Source organism: Astatotilapia calliptera, chromosome 6 (assembly GCF_900246225.1).
Source record: "Astatotilapia calliptera chromosome 6, fAstCal1.2, whole genome shotgun sequence".
Classification (NCBI taxonomy): domain Eukaryota; kingdom Metazoa; phylum Chordata; class Actinopteri; order Cichliformes; family Cichlidae; genus Astatotilapia; species Astatotilapia calliptera.
In genome coordinates, this window is record NC_039307.1 from 773,120 (window position 1) to 793,182 (window position 20,063).

Below are 20,063 nucleotides of genomic sequence, written 5' to 3' on the forward strand. Positions count from 1 at the left end.
GGCCTCAGCAGCACCGCGAGGCTCCGCGCGCCCATCAGACCTGATTAATCCCACCTGAGCTCGCGGGCTCGCGTTCAGTCCGTGTGCAGGTGACGGAGTGGCGGCGCGATGCAGAAAGGCCTGAAGAAGTACTTCGTGAACATGGACGAGTACCTGTGCAGCCTCGGCCTGTACCGGAAGATGGTGGCACGCGATGCGTCCAGCCTGTTCCGGGCCGTGTCCGAGCAGGTGAGCTGGGTGGCGGGAGGGAGGCGTACCGAGTACAGTTACGGTGTGAGGGAACTTTGTTTAAACTCTGGGTCAAACTGGGCGAGGTCAAAGGTCACAGACGTCAGTGCACACAGTTTCATTCCGCCGCACAAAGCAGGTCTGCGGAGAGTGTGGGCCGAACCAGAACCAGGAGGCAGCGAGCTCATGAGGAGGGACAGCAACACTAACACGTGTCAGTGACCTGTGGACTCCTCAGAGGTTTCACCTGTCCTCAGATGTCTGTGTGAAGCTCCTCCCATCAGCTTCGCTTGTTACTCTGAGTAATCCATTACCTGTGACTCTTACCTCAATGGGAGTGTAGTGGATTACTTTTCTCCTGCAGGAAGAGATTGTCACTCTTGTGTTTTGTTAGAGGTGCAACTTCCTGTTTCCTTCCCGCTGAGGCGTTTGGCAGGTTCCCCAGGAGCGACACACCTGAGCTCACCTGAGCTTTGCTGCTCAGCAGTCTGAGGTTGTCCCTAACTCGTCCCCCTGACTGTTAGTGACGGCTGTTTGTCATCTCGGAGTGGTTTCTGGGTGTGTGCGTCAGCGTGATGGCGACCCGCGAGGCTAACCTCAGAAAAACTGTTCTCGTGTGTGTGTGTGTGTGTGTGTGTAGTTGTATTTCTCTCAGAATTACCATCAGAAGATCCGTCAGGACTGCGCTAACTTTATGAGAGCCAATAGATGCAACTTTGAGCCGGTGAGTTCAGAGTATTCTGAGTATGAGAGAAATACTCAGTTACTTCATTGTGCTGTGTTTTCTGTCCTCTGCAGTTTGTTGAAGGCTCGTTTGAGAAATACCTGGAACGTCTGGAGGATCCAAAGGTGAATATCTCTGACCTTTGACCTTCAGTCAGCTGTTCACCTGCAGGCAGTGTGTTAACCTGTGTGTGTTTTCAGGAGACGGTGGGTCAGGTGGAGATCAAGGCTCTGTCTCAGCTGTACAGGTGAGTGATGCAGGTATGCTGTGTTTTCTTCGATGACCTCAAAGCAGTCACGGCGTGTTTCGAAACCAGCTGACCTGAGGGGTGTGGCTACCAAACCAGAATTTTCCTTTTGTTTCTTTTTTTGTTTTATACCATCCTAAATCACAATACAATTTTATTTATATAACGCCAAATCACAACAAGCAAGCACTTTGGCGACAGTGGGAAGGAAAAACTCCCTTTTAACAGGAAGAAACCTCCGGCAGAACCGGGCTCAGGGAGGGGCGGGGCCATCTGCTGTGATTGGTTGGGGTGAGAGAAGGAAGACAGGATAAAGACATGCTGTGGAAGAGAGACAGAGGTTAATAACAGATATGATTCAATGCAGAGAGGTCTGTTAACACATAGTGAGTGAAGAAGAAACACCCAGTGCATCATGGGAATCCCCGGCAGGCTACACCTGTTGCAGCATAACTAAGGGAGGAGTTTGAAGCCTGATCTTGAAAGTAGAGATAGTGTCTGTCTCCTGAATCCAAACTGGAAGCTGGTTCCACAGAAGAGGGGCCTGAAAACTGAAGGCTCTGCCTCCCATTCTACTTTTAAGATAAGATAACCTTAATTTCCCACGTGTGGGACTAATATGTTTTGTTACAGCAGAAAGTGGACAGTGCAAAGTTATATATATCAAAAATTAGAGAACACTGAAATAGAATAAGATACTGTACACAACTGTACAGAATAAAATAGAATAAATTATACAATAGGATAAAAATAGAATACAAATGCTATATACAACTGAGTAAAAATACAGCAGGTACAGCCTGCTCTGCCCTTTCCTGTAGAGGGCGTCTGAGTTATGAGTCCAGTCCAGTCTGTTGTTCAGATGAACACCAAGGTACCTGTAGCTGTCCACAGCCTCGATGTCCATACCTTGGATGTTCAGTGGTTGCAGTGGAGAATGCTTGTGCCTGTGGAAGTCTACCACCAGTTCCTTGGTTTTACTGGCGTTGATCTGGAGGTAGTTCAGCTGGCACCAGTCCACAAAGTCTTGAGTCAGTCCTCTGTACTCCTTGTCGTCCCCATCAGTGATGAGGCCGACTATTGCAGAGTCGTCAGAGAACTTCTGCAGGAAGCACTGGGTGGAATTGTGGGAGAAGTCTGCAGTGTAGATGGTGAAGAGGAACGGAGCCAGAACCGTTCCCTGTGGGGCCCCCATACTGCAGACGACCCTGCCTGACACACAGCCCTGAGTCCTCACATACTGTGGTCGGTCGGTGAGGTAGTCCAGGATCCAGGTAGTGAGGTGATGGTCCACTCCAGAGTTCACCAGCTTGTCCTTTAGAACCGAGGGAAGAATGGTGTTGAAGGCACTGGAGAAATCAAAGAACATGATTCTCACAGTGCTTCCAGCGGTCTCCAGGTGAGCGAGGGAACGATGTAGGAGGTGAATGACGGCATCATCCGCTCCAATGCCAGGCTGGTAGGCAAACTGAAGTGGGTCCAGTGATGAGCTTATTAGGCGCCGAAGCTGAGCCAGGACCAGCCGCTCCAGGGTCTTCATCAGGTGGGATGTGAGAGCCTCCGGCCTGTAGCTGTTGAGGTCCTTGGGGCGTGAAGTCTTTGGCACTGGTACAACACAGGAGGTTTTCCAGAGCTGTGGGACTCTTCCCAACCTCAGGCTCAGGTTGAAGAGGTGCTCCATCACCCCACACAGTTGGTCCGCGCAGGACCTGACGACCCTCGAGCTGATGCCATCTGGACCCGCTGCCTTCTTGCCATTAATCCTCCTCAGTTCCCTCCTAACCTGGGTGGTTGAGAGAGACAGGCTGGAGCCTTGTGTTGAGTGTGTATTGGATGCTGTTGTTGGGGGTGGGGGGGAGTGAGCAGGGTGAATAGAGGAGGTGTGAAGTGTCTGAGGTGGAGCAGCAGCAGTGGGGGTGGGTGAGTCTGCAGCCGATGTTGCAGACTGCCTCATGGCTGAATCAAATCTGTTGAAGAAATGATTCAGTTCATTTGCCCATCTCACATCCCTCCCAGGCAGAGAGTTCTGCTGTTTGTGGCCTGAGATGGTTCTGAGGCCTCTCCAGACTTCACCAACGTTGTTTTGTTGAAGCTGGTTCTCCATCTTCTGCCTGTAGCTCTCCTTCCCATTCCTTATCAGTCCCCTCAGCTCTCTCTGCACCCTTTTCAACTCCTCTTTGTCCCTGGCTTTGAAGGCCCTCCTCTTCTGCTTAAGGACGGCTTTCATTTCTGCGGTAATCCACAGTTTGTTGTTGGAGAAACTCCGCACAGTCCTGTTGGGTGCGGCGTTATCCACACAGAAGTTAATATAGTCAGTAATGCAGGTCACAAGGCTGTCGATGTCCTCTCCGTGGTAGTCACAGGTCACCTCCCACACAGTAGATTTAAAACAGTCCTTAAGAGCCTCCTCGCTCTCCTCCGTCCATCTCTGGACTGTGGTGGTGGCTCCCTGCGCACTAAGGGCTCATACACAGGGACAAGGAGCACCAGGTTGTGATTAGGGGTGGGTTTTGATAATCGATTCATCGATTAAAATCGACAAGCTGATTCTGATGTTTCGGCGGGTCCGCGCTTTGTGTTTACGTCCTTTTTGCGCTGATTCTAGAGCTGTTAGTTTTATCTCTCAGTATATTTCAAGAACAGTTTCCCGTTTAAAAATCTGTTTTCTTCATTATTCGCTTGCTTGTTACGCACAAGGCTGCCGTTGTTCACAGCCTGTCGGCCGCTGTTTTTTTCCCTTTTACCTACTTCCGAAGAGAAAACCTCATTTCTGCCGTTCAACAGGTTACTGAACAAATTTAAACTTTCTAAAATTATGCAAAATGCAAAACGCTGTGTCTCTAATAAAACCGCTGTAACTCAGAGGTAATGTTCATATGTTGATTAATGGTTTTCTTTCGTTTTTGATCTACTGCAGAATATTTTTTATAAAATCCCAGGCCAGGAAAATCTCCTTCATGTTTTTCTGTTTTATCTTCAGCTACTTTGACACAAAGGCCTCTGCTGTGATGCTCACACCTTTGATAAAGTCTTGCGAGTGTCAGCTTCCTTTATATAGATACAAAAATATGTTAATGTACAGATCTGAATTATAATATTTCTGACTGTCTGAGGCAAAATTTCCCAGATTCGAATCGATTCGATTCGGGACCTTGTAAATCGGAATCAAATCGATTCTAGAAATCAGTGACGATACCCAGCCCTAGTTGTGATCAGAAACCTTTAAATACTCTAGGAACAACAAGTAGACCTGCAGTGTGAGAGCGAAGCGCTCTAATAGGGTGATATGGTACTACAAGTGTAAGAGCCAAAGTCAATGTTTATGTTTTTCCTTTTTGTTTTGGTGGCACAGGTGTATAGTTTTACCTGCGTCTCAGGTGATGGTATGTGGGTGTGGTCACAGTCTATTTACCTGATGTCGGTGTTCGCAGCAGGTGTGTTGGGTGAGTGGTTTGTGGGCAAACTTTTCTGTTGACCGTCATTTTTTGGCACACCAGTTAATCCATGCGCTAGTTGGAAATTGATTGAAAGCGCAAATGTTTGTTTTTGTTTTGTTCTTAAAATAAATGCGCAAAGTACAAGTACGACTCATTATGGATTATTGGAGGCGCGTCACAGGGACGCAACCAACTCAGCCGGCCGCGGCTTTATTTACGGATGAAAGTCGCAACAACAAGGTTATTAAGATAAGATGGAGCCTGATTATTTAAGACCTTGTATGTGAGGAGCAGGATTTTGAATTCTGGATTTAACAGGAAGCCAAAACAGGAGAAATCTGCTCCAAATGACTCCAAGGTTCCTCACAGTGTTACTGGAGGCCAAGGTAATGCCATCCAGAGGAAGAATCTGCTTAGATACCATATTTCTAAGATTTTCAGGGCCGAGTACAATAACCTCAGTTTGATCTGAATGAAGAAGCAGAAAGTTAGCGGCCATCCAGGTCTTTATGTCTTTAAGACATTCCTGCAGTTTAACTAATTGGTGTGTGTTATCTGGCTTCATGGACAGATAGAGCTGGGTGTCATCTGCATAGCAGTGTAACACGGAGATGCTGATGCATGCTTTTATTACCAGTCGCATTGATTACTGCCCTGCTCTCTGGTCTTCCTAAGAAGAATATTTCACCTTTACAACTTTTGCAAAACTCTGCAGCTCGTGTGCTGATGAAGACCAGAGGGCGGGCCCACATTACACCGGTTTTAGAATCGCTGCACTGGCTCCCCGTGTGTTTCAGGATCGATTTTAAAGTTCTTTTATTGGTTTTTAAATGTCTTAATGGTCTTGGGCCTTCTTATCTCTCAGATCTGCTTTTACTATACGAACCCTCGCGGACCCTGAGGTCCTCTGGTACTGGCCTTTTGATTGTCCCTAAAGTCAGGACACATACTCACGGAGAGGCAGCGTTTCAGTGGTATGGTCCTCGTCTGTGGAACAGCCTGCCGGAGGAGCTCAGGGCCGCAGAGAACGTACATGTTTTTAAGAACAGGCTCAAGACCCACCTTTTTAATTTAGCTTTCACCTAACATTTATTTATTTTATGCTTATTTATTCTATCCTGTTATTCTATTTATATTGTTAATTTAGGTTTTACCTAATATTTATTGATTTTATTCTTATTTGTTTTTTATCTTCTTACTCTATTTATATTTATACTGTATCCCATTCTTATTTATTTTATCTTTTTATTCTGCATATACTCTTATTAGGTCATATCTCCAGTGTTTCCTCAGAGGGGGCTCTCTGCACCGGGGCTGCTGGGGCTCTGTGGGTCCTCTCAGCCTGGCTGGGGGGCTCCTTTGCCTCCCTCCTGCCGTGTGCCCAGCCTGGAGGCTGCAGTCTGTAACCGGCTCCCTGTGATAGTGTTTCCTCACCTGGCTCATGTGTGCCCAGCCCAATTTTACTGTGTGTGTGTGTGTGTGTGTGTGTGTGTGTATCCATGATCGTTCATGTTAATGAGAGTGTGGGGAGTGAGTGGTAGGGTGGGCTGCTTTTAACCATGTAAAGCACTTTGTGCTACATTTTTGTATGAAAAGTGCTTTATAAATAAAGACTGATGTGTTGCAGAATGTGCTGTGAAAATCCTGCTCAAGCGGACAAAGACACTGCCTTTTGTATGGACGCAAACGCGCGTTGCAACTTCTTATCTGGTGCGCGTCTTTTATTTTGACAGCAAATGTGCACCTGCGGACCACTTATGTGCACCCGTGAATATGTCAGTATCAGTTTGAGTCTGTGGCGTGATGACATCATAAATGAGGCGTCCCTTATCGCTCTGGTTCAGTACGACTCTGAGTCACATGACTCCATGTGTGCAGGCGCTGCTTCCTGATCTACCGTTACCCGGGGAAACCAGCCACCATCATCTCGGAGGACGACTTTGTGGACAAGGTAAGGTCACGTGACCCTGAGGTCTGTGAGGTAATTGGCTGGTGCTGACTGTCAGTCTTTTGTGTTGCCGAGGTGACGCTGTGCTGCTCCATCAATGGTCACTATGACATTGTTTACCCAAGGAGTTACCCCGCCTCTGCCGCCCTCTGTCAGTGTGAGTGCTGCTATCTGATTGGCCGAACACAGAAAGTCTATAGTTCCTCTGCACTCAGTGTGTGTGTGTGTGTGTGTGTGTGTGTAGCTCTTCTGTATGAGCTGCTTTACACTCAGGTATTTGGCTTTGAGGAGGCGGAGCTCTGCCAGGCCATGGAGGCCTTCAGGGTCGGAGGTCGTCGCTATAGAAACAGTCCATCCATGTGCAGTGATGTTGACCTTGGATATGACACACCTGAGGACCGCGGGCACAGGTAAACACATACACACCTGAGGACGTTGCGGCAGAGCAGCTCTGACCTGGAATCATGGTAACCAGGGCAACGGTGACAGACGAAATCAGAAACTGATGAAGCAGCCATCGTCATGGAAACATCAGAACTGAGGGCCCATTTGTTTGTGCTCTGCAGTGAGGAGGCGGAGCCAGGCGGACCCATCGAGGAGAAACCACGAGCTGTGACGGACGACTCAAAGGTAGGAATGCTGATAGATGCCGATTGGATCGCCCGAGCATTCGTGGATAACAACACTAACAGCAACAAAAGTACCAAAAACTTAAAGAAAAATGAAACTTAAAAAACAACCACAGTGCCGAATCCTCCAGAACGTTCAGAGGAGCCACCAGGGTCTTTAGAAACACGCTCTACTTCCTGCTTCACGCCTGAGGCTCTGCATTGACGACCTCTGCTCTGCAGCTTTTAATGTCTAGTTTCAGCCTGAGTTTGTTCAGAGTCCTAGGACGCCATCAGCAGGACCTGGAACACGTGAACTCGTCATTGGTGAAGTAAGAAAGGTAAAAATGCAAAGAGCCAAATGATGCCAGAAGAATCCGTGACGTGCAAGTCAGTGGCATCCAATCATAACTGTTGAATTTCACTCATTAAACTGGAGCTCCGCCTTCTTGGATGATCTGTTGGTACGGTAACCTCACAGCAGCCATATTATTGGTCAGGTGAAGCTAGCAGTCAGCAAACATGGAAGTTTATGGGACTGACTCACTGCTGCCTCTGCTGGACATCAGGAACTGCAGCTGATGTAATGTTTTTGTTGTTCAGCCTCCTGCAGAAGCTCCGCCTCCCTCCAGACTGTCTCTGCCCTACAAGGTGATGAAGTCTCTGGACGGGGACGTTTACAGAAACCTGGAGTTCGATGTGTGGCAGGACACCTGCAAAGGTAACGCAGGTTTAACTAATCCAGACCAGCGTCAGGATAAAGTAATGCTGGTGAACTGAAGCTGGACACTGTACAACTGACAGCTGTGTAATCTGATTACTTCCTGTGACGGTCTAATCTGATCACTGTGACAGAGATGCAGAAGACGGACTACATGGTGTTTGCAGGGAGGCAGTACTTCCTGGGAGACAAGTGTCAGGTAAGAAGACTGTATTACTGAAAACTTTATAACGCGGATGTGAACAAGGTTCAGACACAGAGGTCAGAGTTCATTCACACCAAACCGCCTCAGGCTCTGACCTCACAGCCGGCAGGTTATCTAGATGCTACAGGATACAAAGGGAGAGTGCCCAGTGATGCTTAATAAGGCTGGCGCTGTTTATGACATGGTGAATTATTATTATTTTTATTCTGATTTATATCGATGTGCAGAGACGGACGTCCTCGTCAAAGCTCTGTCAACATTTTACATGACAAGAAAAAAAGGAACCGCTCTCTGACCTTTGACCTCACCTGCAATAAAATAATCCACCAGTGCATCTAGGCTCAATCTCCTTTACAAACTCTTGACACTTCCTGTATTCCTTTCAAATTAAAAGCTGTCAGCATTTCACTACACAGGAGAACTTCACTTCTAAAAGAGGCTTTTATGCTGAAACATTTGGAGGAAGTAGTTTTGGAGAATGTAATTATCAAGCACGTAAACATCAAGGGGACTCTGGGTTTCGTGACCTGGGGCCCGTTCTTCGTACCTCGCTTACTACATCCAAGATCAAATGACACATCCAAGACCAAACCATCGCGCTAACCGTGAGCTCGCTAATCCGGTTCTCCGAACACACCTGCTGTTGACGATTAGTACAGCTGGACGCAGTAATGTGAGATCACTGGGTGTCGTAAAAGGGGCTACGCATCGATAGTAGAAACATTGATCGGCAACCCGCTGATTGGTCGGCAAAAATGTCGAAGGAGCGCGCTCGGTATTTTCCAGCAGCAGAGCAAGAACTCTTCATTGAGGGATTTCAGGAGTTTCAGAGTTTAATTAAAACACAAGGGAACACTGCAAAGGCTGCAAAAGCAAGGAGAGAGGGCTGGCAGAAAGTTGCTGACAAATTAAACTCGTAAGTAATTTAATAATAACAATAATAATAATAATAATAATGGATTGGGTTCATATAGCGCTTTCCAAGGCACCCAAAGCGCTTTACAATGCCACTATTCATTCACTCTCACATTCACACACTGGTGGAGGCAGCTACGGTTGTAGCCACAGCTGCCCTGGGGCAGACTGACAGAAGCCAGGCTGCCATATCGCACCATCGGCCCCTCTGGCCAACACCAGTAGGCGGTAGGGTAGATTTATCATATCACACCATATTATCCAATATTATATTACATTATATTATATTATAATATGTTATATTATATCCCCTTTCACATTAGAGCCACAACAGGACCCACTAGAACATGGGAACAAGTAAAAGTGAATAATAAGAATATTCTACAGAATGGTAATATTTATCACTTATATTGCTTTGAGTCTCTTGGAAAGAGACCCTGGAATAATCTGTTTGTTTGTTTATAACAGCAACCAAGAAAAGGGCAGAGCAAAAAAAGACAGGTGGTGGTCCTGCACCCCCTCGTCAACAAGTTGGTTAAGTAAATAATATCCTCACGGGAAAATCGATATCTCTCTATGAGCACACTGTCGCGCTGAGCTAAAGGATCCTGTCTGTCCCGCAATATACGCTGAATTCTGAGGACTCTCCTTATCAATCTTGCACCTTCCACAATGGGTTGCTCGCGTATACGGACAGGACATGGCTGCGACAGGCTTCCCAAATCCACCTTCGCTTTTATAGCCGTGGTCTCTCATCTTGATTACACGAAGTAATTTACAATTACTACTGTGAAATATGAATTACATCTGTAATAATCACATACATGTAATAGAATGTTAATAGTACATTTCCCTTTTTTAGGAAATGACCTGTGTGAAATCAATAAATGGATCAGGTGCTGCATTATCTTCAGTTACATTGATGTTATTTATTTATGGTGAAACAGTGGTGGAATATCGCTGTTGCTTTCGTATGAATGACGCGGAAATACCTGCGTGGCCGCGATCTAATCCTGTTTACATAAAGTAAACCTGCTCCCCAGCAGGTTTACGCTTACGGCTCTGTTGCTATGACAGCAAGTCCCGGATGAGCTTCGGGGAACCGAACGATCCAAGATCACGCGAAATCGTCAACAATCTAATCCAGCTAACCTACTTAGCGCGGTACGAAGAACAGGCCCCTGAGGCGTCTCGGTATGCGTGTTGTGAGTTTTTGGTGAGGTCACTACAGCGAGGGGTCAGAGGTCAAACTTTAATCAGCTGTTCAGACACGGAAAGCACTGAAAAACAGTTACTGTCTGTGGTTACTGGCTGTAACTCTTATGAATGAAGCTCCAAAAACATTTGTGGTACTATAAGATAGGTGGCATTTTATTTTTGGCTCCACCCCCTAGCCACCATGTTTGTGACATCAGGAATGAAACTTGTTTCAGGTGCGTCTGGAGCCGAAGGGCAAGTACTACAACGCCTTCATCCAGGAAGTGGGAACGCACTCATCCGCCGTCACGGTGTTCATCGAGGAACTGGGCGAGAAGTAACACACACACACGGCAGGATCACGTCCATCAGTGCCGCTGTGACATCACTCACGTGTCTTTCCTCACAGACACCTGGTCCCTCTGACGGACCTCAAACCCGTGAATCCGGTTCCCGCCTGGAATGTGGCTGCGCCCTCCAGAAAAGGAGACCTCGGTGCTTCTTTTTTTTTTTCCCCATCCACTCCCTGTTTTGTTTTATCCTTTTCCTGTGTTACTCACCTGACTTCCTGTACGGTCTCTTCCTGTCTCTCCCTCAGACCCGGACTCTCGTGGTCAGCGGCATCACCGCCATCGCTACTTCAGGAAATCTCGTGGGATGAAGGGAACAGAGCTGCTAATCCCACCTCCTCCTTCCTATGGAGGCCCCGCCCCCTCGAGTCTGCCACCTCGCTTCCAACCGGCGGGCCACCCCCGCCCACCCCCTCCTCCATCACCTGGAGCTATGACCTATGACCCCTATGCCCCCCCTCACCATCACCATCCCCCCCCAGCCCGAACACCACGCTACGGAGCCTCAAGGTGAGACTTTACCTGAGATGCACCTGTGCAGTTTGACTCACAGACACAAATGTTTTAAATGCACTTTTCTAAAGGTGGGACCCGCCCCCTTAGTTTCCTGATCGATGTCAGTGGCTCCGACCATCGGTAAAAAATATCATGTTAATGAGGTGTGTGTGTGTGTGTGTGTGTGTGTGTGTGTGTGTGTGCGTGCATGCGCGCAAATGTTTCTGGTCAGAAGCTCCACCCGTTTCCTGAACCGTCACCTGATTGGTACTCAGCTGACCTATTACCATCCTGGTCGCAGGTATTATCAGGACTACGAGAGCTTCACCTTCAGGTCCCGGTAAACGCACGACACGCCAACACGCACGACACGCCAACACGCACGACACGCCAACACGCACGACACGCCAACACGCACGACACTGATGTAACCACCAGGAATGACCGGTCAGCTGATCTCTGAAGCAGCTCCTGTTTTTAAAATGAATCGAGTCATGTGACATGAGGTGCTGTAATCGCAGACAAAGTCACTCTGGCCTGAAAGAGGATGTGATGTCAGTCGGTGGGTTTTTATTTTCTCCTCCGTGGTTTTTTCAGGCGCAGTCGGCGTCAGCTGGCAGCGGCTCTGAACAAAGAGTGTCAGTTTGGTTTTCCCGAGGCGGTGGAGGAGCCGGCCGATCTGGACGCAGCCATCTCGTACTACCAGCTCGATGGCGCCGGCGACGGCGTCTTCCCTCCGCTGCCAGTGAGTATGTGCTGGGAAAAATCCTCCGATGATGGCGGCGCGTGTGTGCACGGAGCGCTGAGGCAGGTGGGAGGGGCCGTGTACTTCACGTGGTTTATGGTAAACACGTTTAAATGATGGTTACTCAAAAACCAGATTCTACATTACTGAGGACAGGTGAGGTAAGCAGCGACATCACATCTTTAAGAGTGTCCCAGATATTTGTCCTCTGAGACGTCAGACTCCATTTTATTGTGTGTGAGCTGAGATGAGTGACTGAGGTTTTTTCCACTTCCACGTGACCACAGCTATCGCCCCCTCTAGGCCATTAACAAGAATGCAGTTTTAAACTCCTACAAACATGTCTATCTTTTATATACAGCCTTTTCTTGGTTGTTGCTGGCAGCCAATAGAAAGGGCCCTTGAGTGAGGCGACTGATGATTGGTCACAGACTTGTTGTCGAAGAAGAAGACTCAGGTGTGACATTTTCAGGTCACATTTTACTGTTTCCTATGCAGGGCCCCACTGTGGCTCCTCCCCCCTCCATTGGTCCCCCAGCCCCTCCCTCTGGCTCCTCCTATAGAGTTCAGAGAGGCTCTGGGCCCCTCTCCCCTGCCCCCCCACCCAGAAACACTCCCGTGTGCTCGTCAGAGGAGGAGCAGGAGGACATAAGCACAGTGGAGGACCAGGGTGAGGACGCCACTGCTCACTTCAGATTTTCACTTCCTTCCCCTTAGTAACCTTTCACAGTAAAAGTCTAATGAGAGGTTTTTACTGTGAAAACTCATCAGAAACTGACTTTAAGTGTGTGTGTGTGTGTGTGTGTGTGTGTGTGTGTGTGTGTGTGTCTCCCGCATGCAGCCGAGTACACGGAGGACTTCATCTACAGTTCACAGGGTGAGTAACGTGATCCCGCTGTGACACGCCTCCCTGCAGCAGCCATGTTGGTGACTCTGTCTCACATTATTTCAGATCAGAGTTTCCAGACCTCCGGAGTTTACAGCGCCACTGAGACCTCCACCAATCAGGTAAGAGCTGACCTCTGTCTCCTGTTAGTGTGATGCAGGTCAGCATAATGTTGCACATGAAAATTGGTTTGAAATTTGCACGTGTGAAGAGGTCATGTGATCAGTGACCCCATGAAGCTGTAATCAGTCTGTTTCTATTTTATTTTGAAAGGATGAGCAGGAAGGAGGCGTGGCTGACTCTCCCACGAGATCAGACGTGAACTTCAGCTACAGCCAGCAGGTACGTCCCGCAGCGTAGCTTGAAGGTGACATCATCGCGTGTGTGACAGCGGTGCCAGGGTAGCTCAGTGGTTGGCGCTGCTGCCTCGCAGTCTGAGCGTCTCGTTTCAGACCCGGGAAAGTTCAACTTCCTGCTTCAGACTTCAGGAGAATATCGTTGCGACCGCGCCATAGACTGCAGCTGCCATCTCTGCTCCGCCTCGTCTCGGTGGGCGGCGACAAGCTGGACAGAGAACGGCCCTAAACATTGTTCGTCCAATCAAAAACCTGTACAGCAGGCCTAAAGCGCCTGTCCAACGTCATCCTCCAGAGGTCGCAACCTCTGAAGGTAATGGTGCTTGGACTTTGAGCACTTCCTGTTCCTGTGACGCGCCGAGCTCTCTTCTTCTCTTGGTTTTGGTCTAACGGCAGTCGGGACAAAGTCTGAGTGTGCATTTCCTGTTTCTGTTCAAAAACATAAACGCATTCATTCCTTTCTTTCTACATACGGGAACAGGGATATCTGGCGATATCTGCATCTGACTGAAAGGAGTATTCCTTTTTCTCTTATGTCCATCACACTTTTTCTAGGATAGACTACTTGACTAGTATTGCATGTGCCTGTGAATACCGTGCCATAGTTATATCAGACCACGCCCCTTTAATTCTGACTGGCTATGCCTGACTTACCTAGAACAGACAGGAGTTGGCGTTTTAACCCCACACTACTATCTGATAATACCTTTCTGGAATTTATAAATAACCAAATTAAGCTCTTTTTAGACGCCAATCTTTCCCCAAATATTTCTAGCCTTTTAGTTTGGGACTCAATGAAGGCCTATCCCCGAGGGCAGATCATTTCATATACAGCTAATGTAAAGAGGGTAAACTTCAAAGAAAGGCAAGAATTAGCTGATAAAATAAAACACTTGGACCATCACTATGCATACAATAAGGACTCTGAGGTTTACAAGAAACATATTGAACTCCAAACCAAATTTGAACTTCTTTCAACTCATGCCGTGGAGTAGAACTATTTATTTGCTGTGCTGGAAAGATATGGGTTCGGTCCCAACTTCATCTCATGGATCAAGTGCCTATACTTGTCCCCTGTTGCGTCTGTTTGCACTAATAGCCAGAAATCAAAACCATTCAAACTCAAACGTGGCACACGTCAGGACTGTCCCCTTAGCCTGTTGTTATTTGATCTAGCTACTGAACCTTTAGCAATGCTTTTTCGAAGCAGTAAACTTGTCCAGGGCATACAAAGAGGTCAAACTGAACAGTCTCTCTCTATGCTGACGATTTATTGCTTTTTATCTCAAATGCACATGCTTCCCTAACGTCTATATTGTCTCTACTCACGCGTTTCAGTCAAGTCTGTGGTTATAAATTAAATCTGTCCAAGAGCGAACTTTGTCTATCAAATGAAGAAGCGTTTCCAATAGATTTGTCGGGTTTCCCCTTTAAAGTGGTCAAGGAGCAGTTCACCTACCTGGTATTACAATTACAAGAAAGTATAAACAACTTCTCAAAGCCGACTTTTTTACACTATTGAAGAATGTCAAACAAAGCCTTCAACAGTGGTCACCCCTGAACACAACTGTGGTCGGACGAATTAATTCAATTAAAATGAATATCCTTCCTAAATTCTTACACTTCAAATCAAAATGTATTTATAGAGCACATATTAAAACAACAGTGTTGACCATAGTGCTTCACAGTCAGTGAAAACACAAGACAATTAAAACAAACAATAAAACAGGACAACAAACAATAGGTAACAACACAATAAGCTAAAACAGCCAACGAGTTAGAATCAAAGGCCAAAGTAAAAAGATAAGTTTTAAGACGTGATTTAAACGACTGGATCGACTCGGCAGTACGAACATGAACAGGGAGGTTATTCCAGAGTCTGGGTGCCACGGTTGCAAAGGCCCGGTCACCGCTCGACTTCATTCGAGACCTAGGTTGTGCAAGGAGCCTGTGATTGGACGATCTAAGTGCTCTGTTGGGATTGTGTAAGTGGAGGAGTTCAGAGAGATAGCTGGGCGCTAAATTATTCTGAATTTTAAAAGTGAACAAAAGAATTTAAAAATCTATGCGATATTTGACAGGGAGCCAATGTAATTTGCTTAAATTGGAGTTATGCGTTCATAGATTCTCGTACCTGTTAAAAGACGCGCAGCTGCATTTTGAATTAACTGAAGCCGGTAAAGAGAAGAGTGTTGGAGGCCCGAGTAGAGGCAGTTACAGTAGTCCAGTCTGGATGTGATAAATGCGTGGACAAGCTTTTCAAGGTCCTTTAAAGGAAGTAATGGCTTTGCTTTGGATATCTGACGCAACTGGCAAAAGCTGTTTTTACCACAGTGGAGACGTGTTTCTGAAGTTTAAAAGGGCCCTCCAGGAACACTCAGAGGTTCCTTACAGTGAGCGAGAGATGGCTAGCGAGAGGGCCAAGGGCATCAGCTAACCGGTCTAGCAGAGTGTGACTACCAAAGACTATGATTTCGGTCTTATTTTCGCTCAATGTAAGAAAATTATGTGATAACCAAAATTTAACTTCATGCAAACAGTTGAACAGAGGTTGCAAAGAAGCAGACACATCGGATTTCAGAGGTGAATAAATCTGGATATCATCGGCATAACGGTGAAAGGAGATGTTGTATTTACTAAAAATTAATCCCAACATGTACAAAGAGCAGGACCGAGCACGGACCCTCGAGGCACACCACAGTAAATAGGGGCAGAAGCCGAGGAGTGTTGCCCCATAGCAACAGAGAACGACCTCTCTGAGAGGTAGGATTTAAACCAAGTTAAACCGTACCTTTGAGACCAACTTATTTCAATCTTTACCAGTCTTCATCCCCAAGTCTTTCTTTACAACTCTAGACTCTCCTGGAATCTCCTCTTATATTTGGAAGGGTAAACGACCTGGAGTAGCTAAGGTGCATTTACAGAAACCTAAGATTGAAGGGGGTCTGGCACTCCCCAACTTCCGCTTTTACTATTGGGCTGCCAATATTCGGTCCCTGACCTACTGGTTCCAGTCTGGGGAGGGTGTGGGCCCCACCAGCTGGCTGGCAATGGAATCAGGCTCAACTCAGGGAATTTTCTCTTGCCTTCTTTCTGGGTTCTTCTCTTCCTTCATCCATTGACAACTTTACATCTAATCCAATAATTCGGCACTCCCTCAGGGTTTGGGCGCAGTTCAGGAGACATTTCAATCTTAATTATTTTTCACTTAAAAGCCCCATCCTTTCAAACCACCTATTCCTCCCCCAGCTTTGGACAACTTGTTCCAGGTCTGGTTTAGAGCAGGTATTATTTACTTTAAAGGTCTCTTTATACACAATAAACTATCATCATTCGATCAGCTGGCAGGAAAATACATCTTCCCAAAACTCACTTTTTTAGATAGATTTTACAAAGCAGACATTTTTTGCAATCCCACCTCTCAAATTTTCCAGAAGCTCCAGCTGCTAACTTACTGGACGAGCTCCTTAATTTGCAACTATCAGGCAAAGCTGTAATGTCTCGCATCTATAATAAACTGTGCAGTGTAACCCCAGCTCCCATTCTCAAGTCCATGAGGTGGACTTGAGAGGTGGAAGGCCGCTGCCCCGCCCTCCCATGTTCGGTGGCTTGCTGATCTCATGTCATGTCTCAGTCTGGAAAAGATCCACTGCTCCATCCAGAACCAAAAGGGCTGCCTGCAGAGCTGCAGGTGTTCGCTCACTGCTGTGTGTGTGTGTGTGTGTGTGTGTGTGTGTGTGTGTGTGTGTGTGTGTGTGTGTGTTTCAGGTAGTGAAGCCGCTGTCAGTCATCTGCTCGTCTCCATCTTCCTCTTCCTCCTCACCCTCCTCTTCCTCATCACGGCTACCAGCAGCTGCTCACCTGCCGTCAGCCACACATGCGCAGACACGCTCAGGTAAGCAAACACTGCCCACCTCAGTTACTTCTCTCAGAGCTCTGCCCTGTTTAAGGCCCGAACCCGCTTTAATTGGCTCTGATTGGCTGCACCTCTAAAACAGGAAGTCTGAATATCAGGGGGAGGGACTTCTGTCACCTCTGAGAGCTTTAGCTGACACGAAGTCTTTCAGTCTCATTGGTTCTCAGTAGGTTGCCATACACTAACACGTTTTCTGGTTCCAGTTGCCATGGCGATCCCAGCTGCTTCTTCCTGGTTGGTTAATGAGTTGGGTGAGCCGCTCTGCACTGTGGTAGCCCCGCCCCCTTATTCATATGACCCTAATGGAAGTGATTTACCAAGAGGTCAGAAGTCAAAAGCTTGTGTTTACAGTTTGTATCCATATGGATCAGTTTGATTTATGTGTCTGTGTGTGTCTGTGTGTGTGTGTGTGTGTGTGTGTGTGTGTGTGTGTGTGTGTGTGTGTGTGTGTGTGTAGACTGCAGAGTCCTCCAGTATTACTTCAATTTGGGCATCCAGGTAAGAGACACCTGAACAGTAAACAGCAGTCTTTGAAGCGGCGCTGACAGGTGAAGGTGAGACGCCTGAATGAACTCACGGAGCATCACAGAATGTTGATTCTGTTCTGGACGTTTTCAGTGGGAGAAACCTTTCGTTATCATCCAGGTGATCCTTCAGTCTCAGCTGACTGCAGGTTTCCGACCTATAAACGGGACATAATGACTGAAACTAGCTCAGCTCCTCCACTGGCAGATCTGTTTTAGCAGCAGAAGTCTGAGTGCACCTGAGTCACTTGCAGGTGTGGTAAACATCTTCCAAGGACACTCTGATCACCTGGGTCCTGTGGAGGTCATGTGACTGGTGTTCCTCTCCTTTAACCTGTGGCTGCCGTTTCAAAGAGACACACGTTTCCTTCAGGTTCTTTGAATGTTTATAGATGATTCTGCAGGTGTTTCAGGTTCAGGTGATGACATGATGCTGTGAATTTGTCATGTGACCGTCATGTGACCATCTGTCTCCTCAGTGGTACCATCAGAGCTGCTGGAAGCAACAGCAGCAGCTGTATCCCGCCTCCTCACCTGAGACTGCCTACCCCTACCAGCCCTACACGCCCTACCTGGGCCAGGAGCCCCCTCTGCACGGTAAGAGTGATCGGTTCCAGCAGGTGGTGCTGCACTTCCTCCACCTGTATACAAAAGATGCAAGTTTCATCTTTTAGCTGAGCCTTCACTTCCGTAGCGAAGCCTTTCACAATAAAACAGTGCGATCAGGTAGGAGGCAACTGTGGGGAACACATGACTAACAGGAAGATGTGTGCAGTGATGTCATTACAGCATGGATGGTCCCTCAGGTGTTTTAATTTAAGCTCCACCCCCTTTACTGTGACTTGATCTGTCCCATCTTCCGTCCCCAGCTGCCTCCCAGCCGTTCTCTGAGACTGGGCGGATCTCCCATCAGCCCGCCAGCTCCTACCCAGAATCCTCCAGGTCTGCAGATGGACAGACAGAGGGACGCAACGGCGGTCAGTACTTTACCTTTACCTTTGGAGTGCACACGCTGCCAAAACAGGAAGTGTTTGTCAATAAAACAGTGTAGAAGTGCCGGAGGTCAGCAGGTCTGTTGGTGAAGCTTTACAGCTGCATAATGGTGAGAGTGGCGCAATGAGGACGGAAGGGTGGGGCAAACCCTACACCATCCAGCTGTCACATTCCTGTACCCAATGACTACTGTATTGTTATTAAGGTGAAATTTGACCGGATGAACATAGCAAACAGGCGTGGCAACAGACAGGAAGTGCGGTGCAGTAATTCTGGAGTCAGATGAAGGCAGAAGCACAATGGGCCAATTGCAGGCGCTGTTAGTCATTGGTCAGGTCACATGATTAGTCTGCCTCCACATTAAAACCCAAATTTTCTGCATTATAAACGAATTTACTTTGAAAATATAAGCATGTGGTTTGTCTCCTCAGGTGTCTCCATGGAAAGCTCCTCCTCCATCAGTCCTACTCCTCCAGGCTCCGCCCCCTCCTCTGCTCTCCTCTACCCAGATCAGTCGCCCCTCCCTCCTCCTCTCCCACTGCTCCACCTGCCATATGAAGCTCCACCCCCAAGCACCTACCTGACTACAGCCCCTGCACCTCCTCTTCCACATCCCGCCCACCACCCTCACCACTCTTCCTACCACCCATGCCTCCCTTCCTCTGTCCACTGGGGGCCAATATCGACTGGAGGCCACGCCCCACGACTCTACTGCCCTGCCCCCAACCCTTCTCACGTTGTTGGATACATTGCTGCCCCGTCCCCTCACCACACAGCCACACACTACATCCCACCCACTATGTAACGTGCATATTAGCTCAAGGCTAAAACCCCTTTTGTTTTGAATTAGTGGTAACATTATTATGAACACTTTTCCTGCAGCAAGACTTTCAAAATTAAAGTTAGGATTTAAAGGTAAATATTGGCTGGATGTTAATGGATGTTGCTGTTGGTTAAAATTCATGTTGTGACAGCCAATATGAGGTGGTGGGTGTGACCAGTCCCTATTTGTGGAGGGATCTTTGTGTTGATGTTTTGTTTTTTGGGTTTTGGGTGAATAAAGTTTGTTTCACCAGCAGATGGCGTTTTTGCTTCATCACATGACTATTGTCCAGCTAACAGTCCCAAACATCAACTTCCTGTTTTTTATGCTTTGAGCAAACAGGAAGTAAAATAATAAAGCCAGAAAGGTGCGATTCTCCACAGGACGTGAGAGATGGGGATCAGAGGGGAGTTACAGGTGATAGGTCGTCATCTCTGGCGAGGGGGCAGCGCCTCAGTGTGTCAGTTTGAGCTCTCAGGTAGAAAACTCTCACCTGTGCAGGTTAGGGGTGAGTGTGATTCATAGCAGCAGAAAATTTGAGAGCTTTGGAGGCTGACTCTGATTTTCTTAGTTTCCATGGAAACTAAAATCAATAAAGGCATTTTTTTTCCATTACAGCTGCTGTGACACTGAAGTTCAGTAAGTAATCTGATTACACTGAGACAAAGGTTGATGGATGTTTGAACGACTACTTTGTCCAGACCTGTGATGAGCAGCGAAGCCTGAGACGACTCCCCCCCACCCC

The 20,063-nt window shown here is 47.4% G+C and overlaps 1 protein-coding gene across 4 annotated transcripts; it reads left to right on the forward strand.

The window, feature by feature from the left end:
• Positions 1 to 30: 30 nt before the first annotated feature.
• alg13 (ALG13 UDP-N-acetylglucosaminyltransferase subunit) lies at positions 31 to 19,573 on the forward strand. 4 transcript variants are annotated; one of them, XM_026169541.1, is made up of 25 exons: positions 31 to 228; positions 869 to 952; positions 1,027 to 1,077; positions 1,153 to 1,199; positions 6,515 to 6,587; positions 6,660 to 6,741; positions 6,829 to 6,994; positions 7,151 to 7,214; positions 7,796 to 7,913; positions 8,048 to 8,112; positions 10,467 to 10,567; positions 10,640 to 10,725; positions 10,829 to 11,090; positions 11,308 to 11,415; positions 11,673 to 11,820; positions 12,319 to 12,490; positions 12,662 to 12,697; positions 12,773 to 12,828; positions 12,980 to 13,048; positions 16,831 to 16,957; positions 17,182 to 17,301; positions 17,436 to 17,476; positions 17,982 to 18,099; positions 18,372 to 18,479; positions 18,927 to 19,573. In XM_026169541.1, the coding sequence occupies exons 1-25, from the start codon at positions 109 to 111 to the stop codon at positions 19,298 to 19,300; spliced, it is 2,796 nt and encodes a 931-aa protein (XP_026025326.1). In that variant the 5' UTR covers positions 31 to 108; the 3' UTR covers positions 19,301 to 19,573. The 4 variants fall into 4 exon arrangements, with proteins under 4 accessions (XP_026025326.1, XP_026025328.1, XP_026025327.1 ...); XM_026169543.1 differs by having other exon boundaries at positions 11,308 to 11,409; XM_026169542.1 differs by having other exon boundaries at positions 11,311 to 11,415.
• The last annotated feature ends 490 nt before the right edge of the window (positions 19,574 to 20,063 follow it).